The 24,569-nt window shown below is 48.6% G+C and overlaps 1 protein-coding gene across 3 annotated transcripts in view; it reads left to right on the forward strand.

Annotated features, from left to right (window-relative positions):
- The window catches only part of GMPR (guanosine monophosphate reductase), a 266,998-nt gene that overhangs the window by 113,231 nt on the left and 129,198 nt on the right, over nt 1–24,569 (forward strand). For all 3 annotated transcript variants that reach the window (XM_063923208.1, XM_063923209.1, XM_063923206.1), the window contains one exon: nt 23,171–23,344. In XM_063923208.1, the coding sequence (XP_063779278.1) occupies nt 23,171–23,344 (174 nt within the window). The remainder of the gene's footprint in view (nt 1–23,170; nt 23,345–24,569) is intronic.

A 24,569-nucleotide genomic window follows, 5' to 3' on the forward strand; every position in this document is an offset into this window, starting at 1 on the left:
AATGCACATGGTTTTGCCCAATTGCTAACAAAAATCCTGCGGCGATCAACTTGGAATTACCCCCCATATACACTGCTCAAAAAAATAAAGGGAACACTAAAATTACACATCCTAGATCTGAATAAATGAAATATTCTTATTAAATACTTTGTTCTTTACATAGTTGAATGTGCTGACAACAAAATCACACAAAAATGATCAATGGAAATCAAATCTATTAACCCATGGAGGTCTGGATTTGGAGTCACCCTCAAAATTAAAGTGGAAAAACACACTACAGGCTGATCCAACTTTGATGTAATGTCCTTAAAACTAGTCAAAATGAGGCTCAGTAGTGTGTGTGGCCTCCACGTGCCTGTATGACCTCCCTACAACGCCTGGGCATGCTCCTGATGAGGTGGCGGATGGTCTCCTGAGGGATCTCCTCCCAGACCTGGACTAAAGCATCCGCCAACTCCTGGACAGTCTGTGGTGGATGGAGCGAGACATGATCTCCCAGATGTGCTTAATTGGATTCAGGTCTGGGGAACGGGCAGGCCAGTCCATAGCATCAATGCCTTCATCTTGCAGGAACTGCTGACACACTCCAGCCACATGAGGTCTAGCATTGTCTTGCATTAGGAGGAACCCAGGGCCAACCGCACCAGCATATGGTCTCACAAGGGGTCTGAGGATCTCATCTCGGTACCTAATGGCAGTCAGGCTACCTCTGGTGAGCACATGGAGGGCTGTGCGGCCCCCCAAAGAAATGCCACCCCACACCATTACTGACCCACTGGCAAACCGGTCATGCTGGAGGATGTTGCAGGAAGCCGAACATTCTCCTTGGCGTCTCCAGACTCTTACATGTGCTCAGTGAGAACCTGCTTTCATCTGTGAAGAGCACAGGGCGCCAGTGGCGAATTTGCCAATCTTGGTGTTCTCTGTCAAATGCCTAACGTCCTGCATGGTGTTGGGCTGTAAGCACAACCCCCACCTGTGGACGTCGGGCCCGGCTCATACCACCCTCATGGAGTCTGTTTCTGATCGTTTGAGTAGACACATGCACATTTGTGGCTTGCTGGAGGTCATTTTGCAGGGCTCTGGCAGTGCTCCTCCTGTTCCTCCTTGCACAAAGGCGGAGGTAGCGGTCCTGCTGCTGGGTTATTGCACTCCTACGGCCTCCTCCACGTTTCCTGATGTACTGGCCTGTCTCCTGGTAGCGCCTCCATGCTCTGGACACTACGCTGACAGACACAGCAAATCTTCTTGCCACAGCTCGCATTGATGTGCCATCCTGGATGAGCTGCACTACCTGAGCCACTTGTGCGGGTTTTAGGGAGGTCATACAGGCACTTGGAGGCCACACACACTACTGAGCCTCATTTTGACTTGTTTTAAGGACATTACATCAAAATTGGATCAGCCTGTAGTGTGTTTTTCCACTTTAATTTTGAGGGTGACTCCAAATCCAGACCTCCATGGGTTAATAAATTTGATTTCCATTGATAATTTTTGTGTGATTTTGTTGTCCGCACATTCAACTATGTAAAGAACAAAGTATTTAATAAGAATATTTCATTCATTCAGATCTAGGATGTGTTATTTTAGTGTTCCCTTTATTTTTTTGAGCAGGAACCATCTTATGTATACCTATGTACAGGGACGGATTGGGATAGAAAAGCACCCCAGGAAATTTATGGAAGCAGCCCTAAAGGGGGTGGTATCTGATGAGGGGTCTGTTAAGGGGGCGGGATTCCTCCTCATAGGGCCTAATTGTTGCGGCCTTTCTTTCGTCTTTTGCTGCAGTTGTGTCTGAGACCAGGGCAGAATGGGAACTAAAAGTGGCCCTGTAAAATTTTGTAGAGGTGGCCCGACATGGGCAGCACAATAGGTATAACGGGGTCATTCCGAGTTGATCGCTAGCTGCCGTTGTTCGCTGCTTAGCGATTAGTGAAAAAATCGGCTAATCTGCGCATGCGTATGCACCGCAATGCGCATGCGCGTCATACGGGTACGAAGTCCATTGTGGTTTTGCACTGGTTCTAGCGACATGTCCAATCGCACAGCCGAACGCAAGGAGATTGACAGAGGGCGTTTATGGGTGTCAACTGACCATTTTCTGGGAGTGTTTGGAAAAACGCATGCATGGCCGGGCATTTGCTGGGCGGGTATCTGATGTCATTACCGTGTCACTCGTCGCAGCAATCATCGCACAGGATAAGTAACTACAGGGCTGGTCTTGTTTTGCACAAAATGTGTTTGCAGGCGCTCTGCTGCACAGGCGTTCGCACTCCTGCAAAGCAAAAATACACTCCCCCGTGGGCAGCCACTATGCGTTTGCACGACTGCTAAAAACTGCTAGCGACCCCCAAGATACCGTGTAGCCATGGCAGCATCACTTAATGGCAGGGTTGCTGTACTGCAGAGATGGAATAACAGACTGAATGGGGGCAATGCAGTGTACAGAGGGGGTCATTCCGAGTTGTTCGCTCGCAAGCTGCTTTTAGCAGCTTTGCACACACTAAGCCGCCGCCTACTGGGAGTGAATCTTAGCATAGTAAAATTGCGAACGAAAGATTAGCAGAATTGCGAATAGACACTTCTTAGCAGTTTCTGAGTAGCTTCAGACTTACTCGGCATCTGCGATCAGTTCAGTGCTTGTCGTTCCTGGTTTGACGTCACAAACACACCCAGCGTTCGCCCAGACACTCCTCCGTTTCTCCAGCCACTCCCGCGTTTTTCCCTGAAACGGTAGCGTTTTTTCACACACACCCATAAAACGGCCAGTTTCCGCCCAGAAACACCCACTTCCTGTCAATCAAAGTACGATCACCAGAACGAAGAAAAAGCCGTGAGTAAAATTCCTAACTGCATAGCAAATTTACTTGGCGCAGTCGCAGTGCGAACATTGCGCATGTGCACTAAGCGGAAAATCGCTGCGATGCGAAGAAATTTACCGAGCGAACAACTCGGAATGACCCCCAGAGTGCGGTGGGCTGTCTGTCATGTGGGGGGTGGGACCACATGACAATACACAAAACAGGTCCCACAGACACGTCGGCCTATCAGGAATTTTCCTGGTGAGCCCTATAGCCAATCCACACCTGTCTATGGGGGTGATTCCGAGTTGTTCGCTCGCTAGCTGCTTTTAGCAGCATTGCACACGCTAAGCCGCCACCCTCTGGGAGTGTATCTTAGCTTAGCAGAATTGTGAACGAAAGATTAGCAGAATTGCGAAGAGAAATTTCTCTGCAGTTTCTGAGTAGCTCGAGACTTACTCACAGATAGCGATCAGTTCAGTCAGTTTCGTTCCTGGTTTGACGTCACACACATGCCCAGCGTTCGGCCAGCCACTCCCCCGTTTCTCCAGACACTCCCTGACACGCCTGCCTTTTTTCCCTGACACGCCTGCGTTTTTCCACACACTCCCAGAAAACGTCCAGTTTCCGCCCAGAAACACCCACTTCCTGTCAATCACACTACGATCACTTCAACGATGAAAAATCTTTGTTCGGGCGTGAGTAAATCTACTAAGTTTTGTGTTAAAATACTAACCGCATGCGCACTGCGAACCATGCGCATGCACATTTTTGCCATAATCGCTCCGTTGCGAAAATCGTCAACGAGCGAACAACTCGGAATGACCCCCAATGTTTCAGAACATCTTTACTTTGATTCTTTCTTGATTCTATCTTTGATATAAAGAAATGAGTACATACCTATAAAGCCATTCACCTCATGAATAGACGCTGGAAGTCTTGCCGACTCATGGACTTCTCTGACATCATTACATAGTGCTAAAACCCATCACCACATAAAAACATATAATATCAAAAAGGATGGGAGCCTAAAAACGTCAAAACAATGCACAGTCAGTGGCGTAACTAGGGCCCGCAGCCCCTGCGATCGCTTGGAGGCGCGCAGGGCTGTGGGGCGCCCTGGCCGCCACCACTGATTGTTTTGGGAAGGAGGACACGGAGGGCACAGCGCCTCTCCTGTGTGTCCCTCCTGGGTCTCCGGCGGCAGCGTGTCTGTTAAATGAATTGCCTGCAGATGAGCTTTGATTGGCTTACGAACGGGCACTTCATTTGACAGACACGCCGCCGCACTTGGGGGGGGGGGGGGGGCATATTTGGCACTGGTGGGGGGGGGCATATTTGGCAATGGGGGAACATATTTGGCACTGGGGGAGCATATTTGCCACTGTGGGGGCATATTTGGCACTGGGGGAACATATTTGGCACTCGGGGGGGCATGTTTGGCCCTGGGGGAGCATATTTGGCCCTGGGGGGGCATATTTGGCACTGGGGGGGCATATTTGGCACTGGGGGGGGGCGTATTTGGCACTGGGGGGGGGGGCATATTTGGCACTGGGGGCATATGTGTAACTGGCACTGTGGGTGAATATCTGGCACTGGGGGCCTATGTGGCACTGGGAACACAGCCCTAGCAACAAGCATTACCCCCCTGGTTACAAGCACAACACCCAGCTCATGAAATCCCTGGCAACAAGCATTACCCCCTAGCAACGAGCATGACACCCACTGCATGAAACCCCTGGCAACGAATATTACCACCTGGCAACAAGCTTGAAACCCAGCACATGATACCTCTGGCAACAAGCTTGAAACCCAGCACATGATACCTCTGGCAACAAGCATAACACCTAACGCATGAAACCCCTGGCAACGAGCATGACACCCTGAGCATGAAAACCCCTGGCACTGTGCATGGAACCAAGAGCATGAAACCTCTGGCAACGAGCAGGTAATTTAAAAGTAATTAGAAGCCTTACTGTAGGACTTAATGTGTAGTAGGCATTGCGGTGTGTGGCATAATGTATCACGGACACTGTGGTGTTTGTCATAATGTGTCACAGGCATTGCGGTGTGTGGCATACTATATCACGGGCGTTGTGGTATGTGGTATAATGTCTCAGGCGCATTGCAGTGTGTGGCATAATGTATAACGGGTATTGCAGTGTGTGGCATAGGGTATAACGGGAATTGCGGTATGTGTCACAGGCATTACGGTGTGTGTGTGGTATACTATATCATGGGCATTGTGGTATAATTTCTCAGGGGCATTGCAGTGTGTGGCACAATGTTTAACGGGCATTGTGGTGTGTGGCACAGGGTATAATGGGCATTGCGGTATGTGTCACAGGCATTACGGTGTGTGGTATACTATATCATGGGCATTGTGGTATGTGGTATAATGTCTCAGGGTCATTGCAGTGTGTGGCATAATGTATCACGGACATTGCAGTGTGTGGCATAATGTATCACGGACATTGCGGTGTGTGTCATAATGTGTCACAGGCATTGTATGTGCTATAATGTATCAGGGGCATTGCAGTGTGTAGCAGAATGAATAACGGGCATTGCGATGCCTGTCATAATGTGTCACAGGCATTGCGGTGTGTGGCACAATGTGTCGGGGGCATTATGGTGTGTGGCCTATTGTGTCATGGGCATTATTGTGTGTGGCATAATGTCTAAGGGCCATTGCAGTATGTGGCATAATGTATACTGGGCAATACTATACGGAGGAAAAATGACAAATGATGTAGGGGGCATGAATCAGGATTATTTTTATTTTCCTGTGGTGGCCAACGTCTGGGCGTGCAGGTTGCAAAACTGGGGTATAAGGTAGTCTTTTCCTGCAAAACCACACCCCTTTATGCAAAGACACACCCATTTCTGTAAGGCCACGCCCCTTTTGTGACACAAGCGCACTGATTCATCGCTTTACTAGTACCAATTATGGGGGGAGGGGGGCGCCAGATAATTTTTTGGCTTGGGGGAGAAAAATTTCTAGTTACGCCACTGTGCACAGTGTAAGTCATTGGGGGTGATTCAGTCTGATCGCTGGGCTGCTAAATTTATGGTGCTGTATTCAGATAGTCGCCGCCCAAGGGGAGTGTATACTCGCCGTGCAGGTATGCAATCGCATGTGTACGCTGAGCTGCAAAAAATCCAGTGTGTGCAGTCTGGTGACTTTAGCCAAGAGAAGCCTAGGGGCTTCTTTTTGCATTGTCCTTTAGAAGGATCCAATCAGATCCCTCCCAGCACCTCCTGCAGTGGTGCGCGTCATTCTGCACATTGCAGAAGGACTCCCAGGTCATAAACCCTGATGTTTTTCTACTACAAAGGACAACTCTTATCAAGAGAGCTGTCCAATGTGCTTTTAAATGCTCTGCTAGGTACAGTACATACCAGTGTTCAGTGGCGTACCTACCGAGGGTGCAGGGGGTGCAGCTGCTATGGGACTGAGCTGCTTTCAGGGCGCGCCGCTGCTCCCCATGCACACAGACATGGGCTGCCTCCAAGTCCTGCTGCACCCTCCTTCACCCCCCGCCAACGGTGAGGAGGCTGCACCCCCTTCCCCCTCAGGCTGCAGCTACGCGGAGGATGTATTGGGGGGGTGCGGGGGTCCTTCCTGGCCAGCATCAAGTCCCAGCCGCCCGTGCTGCGATTTGCAGGTATTTAGGGGCGGGGCCTAATTCAATGAAGTGCCTGCCCCATCAGAGACCTCTGTTGTGTTCAGGAGGATAGGTAGTCTATTTCCTACTTGTTCCCCTCCCTCCCACCCTCTCTCTTCCTATCTCCCCCTCTCTCTCCCTTGCTCCTCTCTCTCTCTTTCTCCCTCTCCCTGACACACTCTCACTCTCTCTCTGAGACTGTCTCTCCCTGATACTGTCCCTCTCTCGCTCCCTGACACTGTCGCTCTCTCCATCTTTATACCCGACAGCCTCTCTCTTGCTGACACTATCTCTTCCTCTCTCTGTCTGATACTGTCCCCCTTTCTCTCACTCTCCCTCCCTGACACTGTCTCTCTCTGACACACTCTCCCTCTCTCTACCTGATACTGCCCCCCCCTCTCTCGCTCTCTGACACTGCCTCTCCCTCTCTCTCCGACAGCCTCTCTCTCTCTCTATGACACTCCCCCCTCTCCCTCTCTCTCTCCCTGATACTGTCCCCCCTCTCTCTCCCTCCTTGATACTGTCCCCCCAGACCCCCTCTCTCTCCCTCCATGACACTGTCTCTCTCCTTCTGACACTATCTCCTTGATACTGTGCCCCCTTCAGAGGCGGAACTACCGCCAGTGCGAGCAGTGCCTTGCACTGGGGCCCGCCCCTGTCAAGGGGCCCAAAGCCACCGCGGCATGTAATGAGTCAAACTGACTCATTACATGCCGCTGTGTGCTGCGGGCCACCGCCGCCTGCCGAGGAGAAGATCAGCCGGGACGCAGCAGCCACGGGAGTGTGTGTATATGGGAGGAGGTGTTGGGGGGGATTGCGGCGGCTCACCTCCTCTGTGCTCTGGTCGCGGGCGGCGTCAGTAACATCCGACCTTGACCCAGAGCCTACCGAGGAGCCAGCTGGGAGAGACAGTGCGGGAGGAGAGAGAGGAGGCTGACGCAGCTGTGTCAGTCCTGTGTCAGTCCGTGCAGAGTCTGAGAGCCGGATTAAAGAAAGGGGGCGGGGGGAGGGGTAAGTACAGTCGCCTGGTTTATTGTGCTGCTACCTGGGTGAATGCTGCAGCTGAGGCTGAGCTGGTTGCCTCGGATGCTGCATGCCGCCATGGCTCCGCCCCCTTACTTCACTGGATTGGCTATTCTACAGAGTGTGACAACAGTGTCACTGACAGTCCTGGCTGGTAGCACCAGGAAGCCAGGCAGCAGCAGCAGCACCACTCCCTTCCCTGCTTTTCATTCAGTCAGTCCGTGAAGCTCCGACCCCTCCCCAGCCTCCTTCTACAAGGGACAAGGACTGGAGCCTCAGGCAGGAAAATGCATGGAGCAGCAAGAGTAGCTGCCAGTGACCACTGCCACTGTAATCCAGGATCAACTTCAATAAAAGTAAGTATAGTTTAATAAAAGTAAATAAAGTAAATTTATTTTGTATATATACTACTGACTCATACCTCCCAACTTTGACTTTCTGTGTAGCGGGACACTCGCGCGGCGAAGCCGTGCGCGCTCCCGAAAATGGGGCATGACCTATGAAAAGGGGGCGTGGCTTTGCGGGAGGACCCGCGATCGCGAGCCACGCCCCTGTTTTTGTCACTGAGAGGGCATGCCCAGCGCTCTGTGAGCCGCTGGCATGCTCCCTCTCCCTCTGACTCCACTGAATAGACGCTGTGCGCATGCGCACAGCGTCTATTCACCGCTGCTCTGCTAAGCAGAGCAGAGATTGACAGAGCCTCCCAACTGACCCCCCACCACCGCGGGACACTGTGGCCCGTGGGTGGGACAGCGGGACAGTCCCCAAAAAACGGGACTGTCCTGCGAAAATCGGGACAGTTGGGAGGTATGTACTGACTGCTTCCTGTCTAAGCATGGTTCTGTCAGTCCTGACTGTTGGTGGGTGGAGATTTGGTAAAAACCAGAGCGGTCTGGACCCCTACAGCAATATCAGCCATTGTAGAGTTGGAATTGCGTGTCCCTGTCCATCCCAGTCCAGGGGGTGTATGAGACAGCAGTGACCAAGGAGACGGGGAGAGATTACAGCCTCCCTGTATGGTCCGTACTGTTCCGTTTTTTTACCACCATCCCTGGGTCATACAGGAAGGCTGTAATCTATCCCTCCCTTTCTCCCCTGTGATAACTGTCACATACACCCCCTGGGGCGACGCTGTCTGCCGTAATGTGTAAAAAGGGGGCACTGTCTGCCGTAATGTGTAAAAAAGGGGATGCTGTCTGCCGTAATGTGTAAAAAGGGGACGCTGTCTGCCGTAATGTGTAAAAAGGGGAATCTGTCCGCCGTAAGGTGTAAAAGGGGCTCTACATGGTGTAGTGGTGCTACTGTGCGACGTAATTTGAATAATGGAGACTACTGTGCACTGTTATATGAATTGGTATTATTTTGTGACCACACCCCTTCCCCATAAAGCCATGCCCCTATATTTTTTGCGCGCGCCTACGGCGCGCACTGCCCCTGTTTTACATAGTGGGGGGGGGGGCTCCGATGCCGTTTCTTGCACACAGCGCTAAAATGTCTAGTTACAGCACTGTTGCCATTTCCCTGGCCCTGAGCAGGTCCCCCCTCACCAGATCCTCTCCAGGGGTGAGGGGGTCGACTTTAACGGGATGAGGGGTGCCCAAAGCATTTTGTCGCACCTGGGCCCACCACTCGCCCCCTCTCTCTCTACCTGACACTTTCTCTATCTCTCTCTGACACTGTCTCTTTCTCTCCCGACACTGTCTCTCTCCTCCTCTCTCCCTGACACTATCACTCTCTTTCCCTCTCTGACACTGTCTTTCTCTCTCTGACACTGTGGGTAATTCTGAGTTGATCGCAGCAGGAACTTTGTTAGCAGTTGGGCAAAACCATGGGAGTCATTCCGAGTTGTTCGCACGGTAAAAATCTTCGCATCGCAGCGATTTTCCGCTTAATGCGCATGCGCAATGTCCGCACTGCGACTGCGCCAAGTAAATTTGCTATGCAGTTAGGAATTTTACTCACGGCTTTTTCTTCGTTCTGGCGATCGTAATGTAATTGACAGGAAATGGGTGTTACTGGGCGGAAACAGGCCGTTTTATGGGCGTGTGGGAAAAAACGCTACCGTTTCCGGAAAAAACGCAGGAGTGGCCGGAGAAACGGGGGAGTGTCTGGGCGAACGCTGGGTGTGTTTGTGACGTCAAACCAGGAACGACAAGCTCTGAAATGATCGCAGATGCCGAGTAAGTCTGAAGCTACTCAGAAACTGCTACGAGGTGTGTAATCGCAATATTGCGAATACATCGTTCGCAATTTTAAGATGCTAAGATTCACTCCCAGTAGGCGGCGGCTTAGCATGAGCAAATCTGCTAAAATCCGCTTGCGAGCGAACAACTCGGAATGACCTCCCATGTGCACTGCAGGGGAGGCAGATATAACGTGCAGAGAGAGTTAGATTTGGGTGTGGTGTGTTCAATCTGCAATCTAAATTGCAGTGTAAAAATAAATCAGCCAGTATTTACCCTGCACAGAAACAAAATAACCCACCCAAATCTAACTCTCTCTGCACATGTTGGGCGGGATGTACTAAGCGGAAAATGCGGTAAACCCCCTGTTTAGCGCATTTTCCTGATGTACCATCCCCCCGCCGGCAGGTCAGCGCCGCTGCGGGGTTCGCCAGCTTTAGCTGGCGATAGTCCATAGAAGCCTGTGGGCTTCTCTCCGCGGTGCTGTGTGAGGGATCCGATCGGATCCCTTCCAGCATGCCTTGCGGTCACCCCGCGCATGCGCAGACTGACTCCTGGGGCCGAATCCCGGAGGTCAGGCTGCCGCTGTGCATCGCGGAGGACAGCTCTTATCGGAAGAGCTGTCCTCCGCAATGCTGATCGCATATGTAAGTACATATGCGATCAGCATCGTGGCGATGGGCGGCGATGTACATTAGTACATCCCGCCCGTTATATCTGCCTCCCCTGCAGTGCACATGGTTTTGCCCAACTGCTAACAAAGTTCCTCCTGCGATCAACTCAGAATTACCCCCACTGTCTCTCTCTCCCTCTCTCTGACACTGTCTCTCTCCCTGACACTTTATCTCTCGCTCCCTGACACCCTCTCTCTTCTGTTCTCTCTTTCCCTCTCTTTCTCTCCCTGACCCTTTCACTCTATTTTGCTCCCCTCTCTTTCTCTCTCCCTCCCTCCCACCCTTGCTTGTTCCCCTCCCCCTCTCTCGTCCTCCTTCCTTCCTTCCTTCCTTCCTTCCTTCCTTCCTTCCTTCCTTCCTTCCTTCCTTCCTTCCTTCCTTCCTTCCTTCTTTCCTTCTCTCTCTCTCTCTCTCTCTCTCTGTCTCTGACAAACTGTGTGTGTGTGTGTGTGTGTGTGTGTGTGTGTGTGTGTGTGTGTGTGTGTGTGTGTGTGTGTGTGTCACTCCCCTCACTCTCTCACTCCTGCTCCCATAAGGGGCTTTGTAGTCACAATGGCGGGGGGGGGGGGGGGGGGGGCTTACAAGATTTTGCAATGGGGCCCCCAAAGTTCTAGTTATGCCCCTGCCAGTGTTTCCTTATTGTCATATACTATTTAGGTTACAATAAGCATACCTTACATTGTGAGATTTCATATCAGCAGGTGCAGTTTATATAGACTGTTTACAGTATGATGCAAGCAAGTCACTTGATCAGTCTATTGAGGTTATAAATCATATTCTGAACTAGAACAACAAAACAGTGGTTTATGGCGCTGTACTAAATAGTAGAGATGAGCGCCTGAAATTTTTCGGGTTTTGTGTTTTGGTTTTGGGTTCGGTTCCGCGGCCGTGTTTTGGGTTCGAACGCGTTTTGGCAAAACCTCACCGAATTATTTTTGTCGGATTCGGGTGTGTTTTGGATTCGGGTGTTTTTTTCCAAAAACACTAAAAAACAGCTTAAATCATAGAATTTGGGGGTCATTTTGATCCCAAAGTATTATTAACCTCAAAAACCATAATTTACACTCATTTTCAGTCTATTCTGAATACCTCACACCTCACAATATTATTTTTAGTCCTAAAATTTGCACCGAGGTCGCTGTGTGAGTAAGATAAGCGACCCTAGTGGCCAACACAAACACCGGGCCCATCTAGGAGTGGCACTGCAGTGTCACGCAGGATGTCCCTTCCAAAAAACCCTCCCCAAACAGCACATGACGCAAAGAAAAAAAGAGGCGCAATGAGGTAGCTGTGTGAGTAAGATTAGCGACCCTAGTGGCCGACACAAACACCGGGCCCATCTAGGAGTGGCACTGCAGTGTCACGCAGGATGGCCCTTCCAAAAAACCCTCCCCAAACAGCACATGACGCAAAGAAAAAAAGAGGCGCAATGAGGTAGCTGACTGTGTGAGTAAGATTAGCGACCCTAGTGGCCGACACAAACACCGGGCACATCTAGGAGTGGCACTGCAGTGTCACGCAGGATGTCCCTTCCAAAAAACCCTCCCCAAACAGCACATGACGCAAAGAAAAAAAGAGGCGCAATGAGGTAGCTGTGTGAGTAAGATTAGCGACCCTAGTGGCTGACACAAACACCGGGCACATCTAGGAGTGGCACTGCAGTGTCACGCAGGATGTCCCTTCCAAAAAACCCTCCCCAAACAGCACATGACGCAAAGAAAAAAAGAGGCGCAATGAGGTAGCTGTGTGAGTAAGATTAGCGACCCTAGTGGCCGACACAAACACCGGGCCCATCTAGGAGTGGCACTGCAGTGTCACGCAGGATGTCCCTTCCAAAAAACCCTCCCCAATCAGCACATGATGCAAAGAAAAAGAAAAGAAAAAAGAGGTGCAAGATGGAATTATCCTTGGGCCCTCCCACCCACCCTTATGTTGTATAAACAAAACAGGACATGCACACTTTAACCAACCCATCATTTCAGTGACAGGGTCTGCCACACGACTGTGACTGATATGACGGGTTGGTTTGGACCCCCCCCAAAAAAGAAGCAATTAATCTCTCCTTGCACAAACTGGCTCTACAGAGGCAAGATGTCCACCTCATCTTCACCCTCCGATATATCACCGTGTACATCCCCCTCCTCACAGATTATCAATTCGTCCCCACTGGAATCCACCATCTCAGCTCCCTGTGTACTTTGTGGAGGCAATTGCTGCTGGTCAATGTCTCCGCGGAGGAATTGATTATAATTCATTTTAATGAACATCATCTTCTCCACATTTTCTGGATGTAACCCCGTACGCCGATTGCTGACAAGGTGAGCGGCGGCACTAAACACTCTTTCGGAGTACACACTTGTGGGAGGGCAACTTAGGTAGAATAAAGCCAGTTTGTGCAAGGGCCTCCAAATTGCCTCTTTTTCCTGCCAGTATAAGTACGGACTGTGTGACGTGCCTACTTGGATGCGGTCACTCATATAATCCTCCACCATTCTATCAATGTTGAGAGAATCATATGCAGTGACAGTAGACGACATGTCCGTAATCGTTGTCAGGTCCTTCAGTCCGGACCAGATGTCAGCATCAGCAGTCGCTCCAGACTGCCCTGCATCACCGCCAGCGGGTGGGCTCGGAATTCTGAGCCTTTTCCTCGCTCCCCCAGTTGCGGGAGAATGTGAAGGAGGAGATGTTGACAGGTCGCGTTCCGCTTGACTTGACAATTTTGTCACCAGCAGGTCTTTCAACCCCAGCAGACCTGTGTCTGCCGGAAAGAGAGATCCAAGGTAGGCTTTAAATCTAGGATCGAGCACGGTGGCCAAAATGTAGTGCTCTGATTTCAACAGATTGACCACCCGTGAATCCTTGTTAAGCGAATTAAGGGCTGCATCCACAAGTCCCACATGCCTAGCGGAATCGCTCCGTGTTAGCTCCTTCTTCAATGCCTCCAGCTTCTTCTGCAAAAGCCTGATGAGGGGAATGACCTGACTCAGGCTGGCAGTGTCTGAACTGACTTCACGTGTGGCAAGTTCAAAGGGCATCAGAACCTTGCACAACGTTGAAATCATTCTCCACTGCACTTGAGACAGGTGCATTCCATCTCCTATATCGTGCTCAATTGTATAGGCTTGAATGGCCTTTTGCTGCTCCTCCAACCTCTGAAGCATATAGAGGGTTGAATTCCACCTCGTTACCACTTCTTGCTTCAGATGATGGCAGGGCAGGTTCAGTAGTTTTTGGTGGTGCTCCAGTCTTCTGTACGTGGTGCCTGTACGCCGAAAGTGTCCCGCAATTTTTCTGGCCACCGACAGCATCTCTTGCGCGCCCCTGTCGTTTTTTAAAAAATTCTGCACCACCAAATTCAAGGTATGTGCAAAACATGGGACGTGCTGGAATTTGCCCATATTTAATGCACACACAATATTGCTGGCGTTGTCCGATGCCACAAATCCACAGGAGAGTCCAATTGGGGTAAGCCATTCCGCGATGATCTTCCTCAGTTGCCGTAAGAGGTTTTCAGCTGTGTGCGTATTCTGGAAAGCGGTGATACAAAGCGTAACCTGCCTAGGAAAGAGTTGGCGTTTGCGAGATGCTGCTACTGGTGCCGCCGCTGCTGTTCTTGCGGCGGGAGTCCATACATCTACCCAGTGGGCTGTCACAGTCATATAGTCCTGACCCTGCCCTGCTCCACTTGTCCACATGTCCGTGGTTAAGTGGACATTGGGTACAACTGCATTTTTTAGGACACTGGTGAGTCTTTTTCTGACGTCCGTGTACATTCTCGGTATCGCCTGCCTAGAGAAGTGGAACCTAGATGGTATTTGGTAACGGGGGCACACTGCCTCAATAAATTGTCTAGTTCCCTGTGAACTAACGGCGGATACCGGACGCACGTCTAACACCAACATAGTTGTCAAGGACTCAGTTATCCGCTTTGCAGTAGGATGACTGCTGTGATATTTCATCTTCCTCGCAAAGGACTGTTGAACAGTCAATTGCTTACTGGAAGTAGTACAAGTGGGCTTACGACTTCCCCTCTGGGATGACCATCGACTCCCAGCGGCAACAACAGCAGCGCCAGCAGCAGTAGGCGTTACACGCAAGGATGCATCGGAGGAATCCCAGGCAGGAGAGGACTCGTCAGACTTGCCAGTGACATGGCCTGCAGGACTATTGGCATTCCTGGGGAAGGAGGAAATTGACACTGAGGGAGTTGGTGGGGTGGTTTGCGTGAGCTTGGTTACAAGAGGAAGGGATTTACTGGTCAGTGGACTGCTTCCACTGTCACCCAAAGTTTTTGAACTTGTCACTGACTTATTATGAATGCGCTGCAGGTGACGTATAAGGGAGGATGTTCCGAGGTGGTTAACGTCCTTACCCCTACTTATTACAGCTTGACAAAGGGAACACACGGCTTGACACCTGTTGTCCGCATTTCTGGTGAAATACCTCCACACCGAAGAGCTGATTTTTTTGGTATTTTCACCTGGCATGTCAACGGCCATATTCCTCCCACGGACAACAGGTGTCTCCCCGGGTGCCTGACTTAAACAAACCACCTCACCATCAGAATCCTCCTGGTCAATTTCCTCCCCAGCGCCAGCAACACCCATATCCTCCTCATCCTGGTGTACTTCAACACTGACATCTTCAATCTGACTATCAGGAACTGGACTGCGGGTGCTCCTTCCAGCACTTGCAGGGGGCGTGCAAATGGTGGAAGGCGCATGCTCTTCACGTCCAGTGTTGGGAAGGTCAGGCATCGCAACCGACACAATTGGACTCTCCTTGTGGATTTGGGATTTCAAAGAACGCACAGTTCTTTGCGGTGCTTTTGCCAGCTTGAGTCTTTTCAGTTTTCTAGCGAGAGGCTGAGTGCTTCCATCCTCATGTGAAGCTGAACCACTAGCCATGAACATAGGCCAGGGCCTCAGCCGTTCCTTGCCACTCCGTGTGGTAAATGGCATATTGGCAAGTTTACGCTTCTCCTCCGACAATTTTATTTTAGGTTTTGGAGTCCTTTTTTTTCTGATATTTGGTGTTTTGGATTTGACATGCTCTGTACTATGACATTGGGCATCGGCCTTGGCAGACGACGTTGCTGGCATTTCATCGTCTCGGCCATGACTAGTGGCAGCAGCTTCAGCACGAGGTGGAAGTGGATCTTGATCTTTCCCTAATTTTGGAACCTCAACTTTTTTGTTCTCCATATTTTATAGGCAGAACTAAAAGGCACCTCAGGTAAACAATGGAGATGGATGGATTGGATACTAGTATACAATTATGGACGGACTGCCACGGTTAGGTGGTATAAAAAAACCACGGTTAGGTGGTATATAATACAATTATGGATGGACGGACTGCCTGCCGAGTGCCGACACAGAGGTAGCCACAGCCGTGAACTACCGCACTGTACACTGGTTGATAAAGAGATAGTAGTATACTCGTAACAACTAGTATGACGACGGTATAAAGAATGAAAAAAAAACCACGGTTAGGTGGTATATATTATAATACAATTATGGTTGGACGGACTGCCTGCCGAGTGCCGACACAGAGGTAGCCACAGCCGTGAACTACCGCACTGTACACTGGTTGATAAAGAGATAGTAGTATACTCGTAACAACTAGTATGACGACGGTATAAAGAATGAAAAAAAAACCACGGTTAGGTGGTATATATTATAATACAATTATGGTTGGACGGACTGCCTGCCGAGTGCCGACACAGAGGTAGCCACAGCCGTGAACTACCGCACTGTACACTGGTTGATAAAGAGATAGTAGTATACTCGTAACAACTAGTATGACGACGGTATAAAGAATGAAAAAAAAACCACGGTTAGGTGGTATATATTATAATACAATTATGGATGGACGGACTGCCTGCCGAGTGCCGACACAGAGGTAGCCACAGCCGTGAACTACCGCACTGTACACTGGTTGATAAAGAGATAGTAGTATACTCGTAACAACTAGTATGACGACGGTATAAAGAATGAAAAAAAAACCACGGTTAGGTGGTATATATTATAATACAATTATGGTTGGACGGACTGCCTGCCGAGTGCCGACACAGAGGTAGCCACAGCCGTGAACTACCGCACTGTACACTGGTTGATAAAGAGATAGTAGTATACTCGTAACAACTAGTATGACGACGGTATAAAGAATGAAAAAAAAACCACGGTTAGGTGGTATATATTATAATACAATTATGGTTGGACGGACTGCCTGCCGAGTGCCGACACAGAGGTAGCCACAGCCGTGAACTACCGCACTGTACACTGGTTGATAAAGAGATAGTAGTATACTCGTAACAACTAGTATGACGACGGTATAAAGAATGAAAAAAAAACCACGGTTAGGTGGTATATATTATAATACAATTATGGATGGACGGACTGCCTGCCGAGTGCCGACACAGAGGTAGCCACAGCCGTGAACTACCGCACTGTACTGTGTCTGCTGCTAATATAGACTGGTTGATAAAGAGATAGTATACAATACTACTAATATACTGGTGGTCAGGCACTGGTCACCACTAGTCACACTGGCAGTGGCACTCCTGCAGCAAAAGTGTGCACTGTTTAATTTTAATATAATATTATTTATCATGTACTCCTGGCTCCTGCTATAACAACCTGCAGTGCTCCCCAGTCTCCCCCACAATTATAAGCTTTATATACAATACATTGATGTGCAGCACACTGGGCTGAGCAGTGCACACAGACTGAGTCACTGTGTGACTGTGTATCGTTTTTTTCAGGCAGAGAACGGATATATTAAATAAAACAAACAACTGCACTGTCTCTGGTGGTCACTGGTCACTGTGGTCGTCAGTCACTAAACTCTGTCTGCACTCTCTTCTAATCTACAGTATCACAGCAATCTCTCTCTCTCTCTTCTAAATCTAATCTAAATGGAGAGGACGCCAGCCACGTCCTCTCCCTATCAATCTCAATGCACGTGTGAAAATGGCGGCGACGCGCGGCTCCTTATATAGAATCCGAGTCTCGCGAGAATCCGACAGCGTCATGATGACGTTCGGGCGCGCTCGGGTTAACCGAGCAAGGCGGGAAGATCCGAGTCGCTCGGACCCGTGAAAAAAAAAGTGAAGTTCGTGCGGGTTCGGATTCAAAGAAACCGAACCCGCTCATCTCTACTAAATAGTGCTCTTTAAATAATGTATATCAGCAACTACCTGGAAAAAGAGGTATGCTAGCTTCTGAAGAAAAAGAAAGAAAATTTTACCCAGGTAGCAATTAATAATACTCTATGGAAACACTGTATATAACAAATGTAAGATTTATTTATAATACAATATATAAGTAAATATCTCCCATAAAATGGTTTATTATAATGTATACAAATGTGGATGTATTCAACACATAATAGCAGACAATTAATTTGAGTTACTAATTCACCCTAAAAAGTCCAGCAATATTGGCTTATCAGACAGGAATAAGCCTCCAATAGCGGAGACTCTCAGATCTTGCAGGCAGTCTCAACGCTAGTTAGTAAATCAATAAAGACAAGAAATGAAATGTCTCACCATAGCGGAGTATGGCCCTCATTCCGTGTTGGTCGCTCGCTAGCTACTTTTAGCAGCCGTGCAAACGCATAGTCGCCGCCCACGGGGGAGTGTATTTTCACTTTGCAAGTGTGCGAACGTGTGTGCAGCCGAGCGGGATGAAAAAGTTTTTTGCAGTTTCTGAGTAGCTCTGGACTTACTCAGCCACTGCGATCACTTCAGTCTTTTTGGTCCCAGAATTGACATCAGACACCCGCCCTGCAAACGCTTGGACACGCCTGAGTTTTTCCAAACACTCCCTGAAAACGGTCAGTTGCAACCCATAAACGACCTCTTTCTGTCAATCTCCTTGCGATTGGCTATGCGAATGGATTCTTCATTAAATCCATCGCCCAGCAACGATCCGCTTTGTACCCGTACAACGCGCCTGCGCATTGTGGTGCATACGCATGCGCAGTAGTAACCTGTTCGCTGCGCTGCGAAAAACGGCAGCGAGCAATCAACTCGGAATGACCCCCTATATGGCTAGTCAGTACGTCCAATCTTATTTATTTGCCAGGAACGGCAGTGCAGTTAGGCTGGTGTAAAGCGTGTCATATGGGCTAACCACGGACATGCACAGGGGTTACAATGTACCCCGTTCCAGGGCTGGCAGCACGGCTGAAAAGGAAAAAACAATGTGTTCCCTAATGGCACTCTGGAGTCAGCAATCCCTCCTAATGCTGACCCATCCATGCCTGTCTAAATACAATGCACAAAATGGTAAGCTGCTCAATCAGATTGTGATGTCACTCAGGTGCTAAAAGGGAGGGGTAATTCTGTGTAGGAAAAAACAATGTGTTCCCTAATGCACACCGAGTGAAAAATATTACTACATAATAGTCAGATAATACGGAGATCTTAGTTGCGTATATCTGCAGATATAGGGTAAAGCCCCCAGGCCGATCGACAAGGCTTCTCCGTCACTGGGGGTCCCTAATACTAGGTGTGGGTCCGGGGTGCAGGACCCCATAACGTCGGCACAGGTCGGCTACCCCAGGTCAGCACACAGGTGAGAATTAATAAGGGTTAATAAGAAGCACAGAAGTGCTATGTAAGTGGTGTGATTAAAATAATACAAAAATATATACAAAGTGATAGGGAAAATCATAAGTGTTAATAAAGTGTTAGGGTGTGCCGACCTGAAGCAGCCCAGCCATACCGACACAGGGGCCACCGCACCCCACACCCACCCCATAAATAATTACAAATATGTCTGGGTTAAATTCCCAGTGTAAGGCCACATGGTAATGGCTCCTACAGCATCTGAGAGCCAGCTTACCTGGAGATACCCCTAGCTTCTCCTATGGCACTCTGGAGTCAGCAATCCCTCCTAATGCTGACCCATCCATGCCTCTCTAAATACAATGCACAAAATGGTAAGCTGCTCAATCAGATTGTGATGTCACTCAGGTGCTAAAAGGGAGGGGTAATTCTGTGTAGGAAAAAACAATGTGTTCCCTAATGCACACTGAGTGAAAAATATTACTACTAGTCAGATAATACGGAGATCTTAGTTGCGTATATCTGCAGATATAGGGTTAAGCCCCAGGCCGATCGACAAGGCTTCTCCGTCACTGGGGGTCCCTAATACTAGGTGTGGGTCCGGGGTGCAGGACCCCATAACGTCGGCACAGGTCAGCTACCCCAGGTCAGCACACAGGTGATAATTAATAAGGGTTAATAAGAAGCACAGAAGTGCTATGTAAGTGGTGTGATTAAAATAATACAAAAATATATACAAAGTGATAGGGAAAATCATAAGTGTTAATAAAGTGTTAGGGTGTGCCGACCTGAAGCAGCCCAGCCATACCGACACAGGGGCCACCGCACCCCACACCCACCCCATAAATAATTACAAATATGTCTGGGTTAAATTCCCAGTGTAAGGCCACATAGTAATGGCTCCTACAGCATCTGAGAGCCAGCTTACCTGGAGATACCCCTAGCTTCTCCTATGGCACTCTGGAGTCAGCAATCCCTCCTAATGCTGACCCATCCATGCCTCTCTAAATACAATGCACAAAATGGTAAGCTGCTCAATCAGATTGTGATGTCACTCAGGTGCTAAAAGGGGAGGGGTAATTCTGTGTAGGAAAAAACAATGTGTTCCCTAATGCACACACTAGTATTATGGACCCCCAGTGACGGAGAAGCCTTGTCGATCGGCCTGGGGGCTTAACCCTATATCTGCAGATATGCGCAACTAAGATCTCCGTATTATCTGACTATTATGTAGTAATATTTTTCACTCGGTGTGCATTAGGGAACACATTGTTTTTTCCTTCACAGAATTACCCCTCCCTTTTAGCACCTGAGTGACATCACAATCTGATTGAGCAGCTTACCATTTTGTGCATTGTATTTAGAGAGGCATGGATGGGTCAGCATTAGGAGGGATTGCTGACTCCAGAGTGCCATAGGAGAAGCTAGGGGTATCTCCAGGTAAGCTGGCTCTCAGATGCTGTAGGAGCCATTACCATGTGGCCTTACACTGGGAATTTAACCCAGACATATTTGTAATTATTTATGGGGTGGGTGTGGGGTGCGGTGGCCCCTGTGTCGGTATGGCTGGGCTGCTTCAGGTCGGCACACCCTAACACTTTATTAACACTTATGATTTTCCCTATCACTTTGTATATATTTTTGTATTATTTTAATCACACCACTTACATAGCACATCTGTGCTTCTTATTAACCCTTATTAATTCTCACCTGTGTGCTGACCTGGGGTAGCCCACCTGTGCCGACGTTATGGGGTCCTGCACCCCGGACCCACACCTAGTATTAGGGACCCCCAGTGACGGAGAAGCCTTGTCGATCGGCCTGGGGGCTTAACCCTATATCTGCAGATATACGCAACTAAGATCTCCGTATTATCTGACTATTATGTAGTAATATTTTTCACTCGGTGTGCATTAGGGAACACATTGTTTTTTCCTACACAGAATTACCCCTCCCTTTTAGCACCTGAGTGACATCACAATCTGATTGAGCAGCTTACCATTTTGTGCATAGCACAGCTGAAAAGGCTGGTCCAGTTTGTATTCTGGGTATTCGTATCATGATATTAAACTTGTATTTGGAGCTGATCATGTAAGGGGCTGGTACACGAACAGCAAACACACATAGCTCTGGCCACACACATACAAGGCACTGGTCACGGCTTTTCCACTGCTTACTGTAGGCCCATGATAATTTTCACGCCCGGCACATGTGGCCCTAAATCCAGCCATGCTAGTCTGGGTCTAGTATTTTAATGGTTGCCATATACTATGTAGTATTTCTCAAACTCAGACTTGTGGCTAAATTTATTACCCTGCAATTTGCTGTGTTCTTTTTGGGGCAAATTCCGAATATTATAATTTATTAAAGGACAAATTGCTGGAAACTAAAAATGCATTCACAAAGCACCACGTTACACATAAACACTATCCCAATGTAGGGGGACATTTACTAAGCAGTGCTAAGAGCAGAGAAGTGAGCCAGTGGAGAAGTGGCCCCATCAACCAATCAGCAACCCTGTATCATTATATAGTATGCAAATTATAGATGTTACTTCATTGCTCATTGGTTGCCATGGGCACTTCTCACTGGCTCACTTCTCTGCTCTTATCACTGCTTAGTAAATGGCCCCCCTGGTTCATGTAAAGAATACAGATCAAGCGATTACAGTATAACTTGCTTTTTTCTAAAATTGCTACAAATGTCACCAGAATCATCTCTACAGTGGGGCATTGCCAGGCAACCAGGATGCCGCATCATGCCAGCGCTAGAAATTCTAGTCCAGGTGGTTGCTTGGTAATGGGCACCACCATGCCCGCATTGCATCATGGTCCCGGTTGTTTGTAGGCAGCCGGATTGCTTCAGGGTGTACGTACCGCTGCACTAGGTTGTGAAATCAGGAGCCTATTCTGTGTGAAGTTTCTGATTTTCGCCTGCTCCTGTTATTAGGCACTCTGCCCGAGAGATCAGTGTAAATTACCGGTGGCCAGGATGCCGGCCATCACTATACCGATGGCGGCATCCCGGCTGCCAGTAGATCCTGTGCGCAGGGATGCCGGGTGTCTGCATTGTCGGCTGTCGGGATTCCGGCGTCGGTATTCTGACCATCAGGATCCCAACAACTAGCAAATTAACTGCAACTCCTGCCTGGTTTTCACTTGCCACTTATAGCTTTATGCCCTGGTGTTTAGCTACCTGGTCCTGTTCCTGTGCTTCTGAAGTTCTGGTCTGTTGTTGCTGTGCCCATTGGGCCGATATAAGTTCTGATGTGGATTGTCGACCCAGGGAACGACAGCATGCAATTTAAATATGGAGGTCAATGATACATAGCGCCATTGTCCATTCCATTGTGTAGTGTGTACGGCTGGCGCGATGTAATGGGCCATCACATTGTGTTGTTGCTGGGAACACTCATCATTTAGTGTGTAACCAGCATTATTTAGTCAAATGGAAACGCTATCATTTTCTGTCTTAAGTTGCGATTTTCTTTATTGTGCATGCACTAATTTTCGCATTTTGGGTCTTTTTATCAGTTTCAAATGTGGTTTGTGCTTGTACATATAGGGTTCTGAGAGTGGGGCTGCAATAAGCACACAGTGCGCGTGCAGTCACGGGCAGTGGGCATGCAGTTGCAGCCAAAGTACAGTAAGGGAGTGGTGTGGGCATGTACTTGTGAAATCCAACTAAGTTTGATTTAAAAGACCCACAGTTGGCACTAATTATTTGAATTGTGATTCGGGGGCTGATTCGGAGTCAGATGGATCTCTGTGCCCAGATGCTAATTTACACAGTTTTACATATCTCTGTCGGATGAAAATCAGAAGGATCTATCCTTCCGTGAAGTGGGGCATTTCGGGGTTTAACAGCAATGTGAACACATGGAAACTGCCCTGACTTGTGGGAGTACCATGAGAGTGAGGGACCTCCTTTTCTGACAGATCTCTTGCACCTAGCATCGGTTGCAATGGTTGGCATAAAATCAATGGACGGCACAGGCTTCTGCAAACACATAAAACCTTGCATTAACCTTAGGAATACTCGTATTAACATAAGATAGTAAAGCAGGCTTTCTCGTTTACCCACAGCTACAGCCTCTATATGTGTAACTCAGAATCAGCCCCTCTGTGCGGAGATCTGGAGAACATGCAGCTGTTGGGACTGGATTTGAGAAACACTGGATAAATGCCTGTTTGCCTGTCATTGAATAAGACTTTGCCATTAAATACAATTTCATTTTGTATAATTGCAGCATGTCGCAGCCAGCTCTGGTAGTAGTCAAGCAGATCTGGAGAAGCTGAGTAGCATCCTGGAAGCCATTCCGCTTATCAGATACATTTGTTTGGATGTAGCTAATGGATACTCAGAGCACTTTGTAGAATTTGTGAAGACTGTACATGGCAAATTTCCAAACCACACTATAATGGTAAGTTACTGTATTTAACCTCACCCTGCAAATAATCTCCAAATGTGTAATGTGAAATGTGTAATTCCTTGGTTACAGGTAATGTGACCTGGTCAGGTAAATTGCTAATGTCGAAACGTTCTGAAAAGGAAATAATATGTGGTGCAGTGCATGTCTGCACTAGTGTACTATGAACATACTGTATGCAGCATAGACGAATACCAAATAAATGCGTACAGTACATTTGCTCTCAACTTGTACTAGCTGAGACTGTGGGCCTGATTCAAACAGTGCCAGATTAAGGTCCACGCGGGCTTGGAGCTGAAATATATGAAGGGCCTATTGTGTGCTGCAGCAGGGGGTGTGACCAAAACATGCAGGGGTGTGACTAGTGATGTGGGCAGGCAGTGGTGTCGAGAGAGGGGGGGGAGGAGAGGGTACAAATTACCTGGGCCCAGGTTTGATAAATTGGCCTAGTGGGGACCCAGGTCCACGCCTCCTTTGATTAGGCCATGCCCCCTGAAAGTATTTGGGCCCCGCCAGGCTCTCTACTACCCTAGCTGGGAGGCATGCCATGCTTCTGTGAGTGTGTGCTTCTGATGTGCTAGACACGCCCCCAAAGAGGAGTAGCCATGCCCTCAGCATGCTGTGGTCACACCCCCTCCAGTGGGGGGCAGGCGGGGCCCAGGAAGTTGTTGTACCGGGGCCCAGAATTTCTCTTTGCAACCCTGTTGACAGGGTGGCCTACACAGGGTGTGTGGCTAGCACCATGAAGGACATATCTACAGCCTACCTCCAAACACCTCAATCTGTCCCTTTTCATCACCTTTTATTTTACTTGACAATAGAATAAAAAAAAAACTGAAATTTAGTGTCAAATCTTACACACTGTTAGGCGCCTTGTCCTCTTTTGTTTTTAGATACAATATATATATATATATATATATATATATATATTGTATCAACAAAAGAGCAGGTGAGAGTACTCACAAATTTTAATTATACCTAGAATGTATATACAGGGGTCAAAAGCGAATATTTATTGCCAAAGTTGGTAAGCTCCGGAAGCTAATGCCACCTGAAGATGGCGTTAATCATTGTAGCCTAAAGGCTACAGCCCACAAAAAGTCCCAGGAGAGGGAACTTTTCTTAGAAACCCTGTTTCTGCATGTGATTCTTGATACATTCTGGAGGTACATCATTTATCTGTGGTTCATACACTTTGTTTCGAATTATCCTATCTTAA

The sequence above is a fragment of the Pseudophryne corroboree genome, chromosome 5, assembly GCF_028390025.1.
Source record: "Pseudophryne corroboree isolate aPseCor3 chromosome 5, aPseCor3.hap2, whole genome shotgun sequence".
Classification (NCBI taxonomy): domain Eukaryota; kingdom Metazoa; phylum Chordata; class Amphibia; order Anura; family Myobatrachidae; genus Pseudophryne; species Pseudophryne corroboree.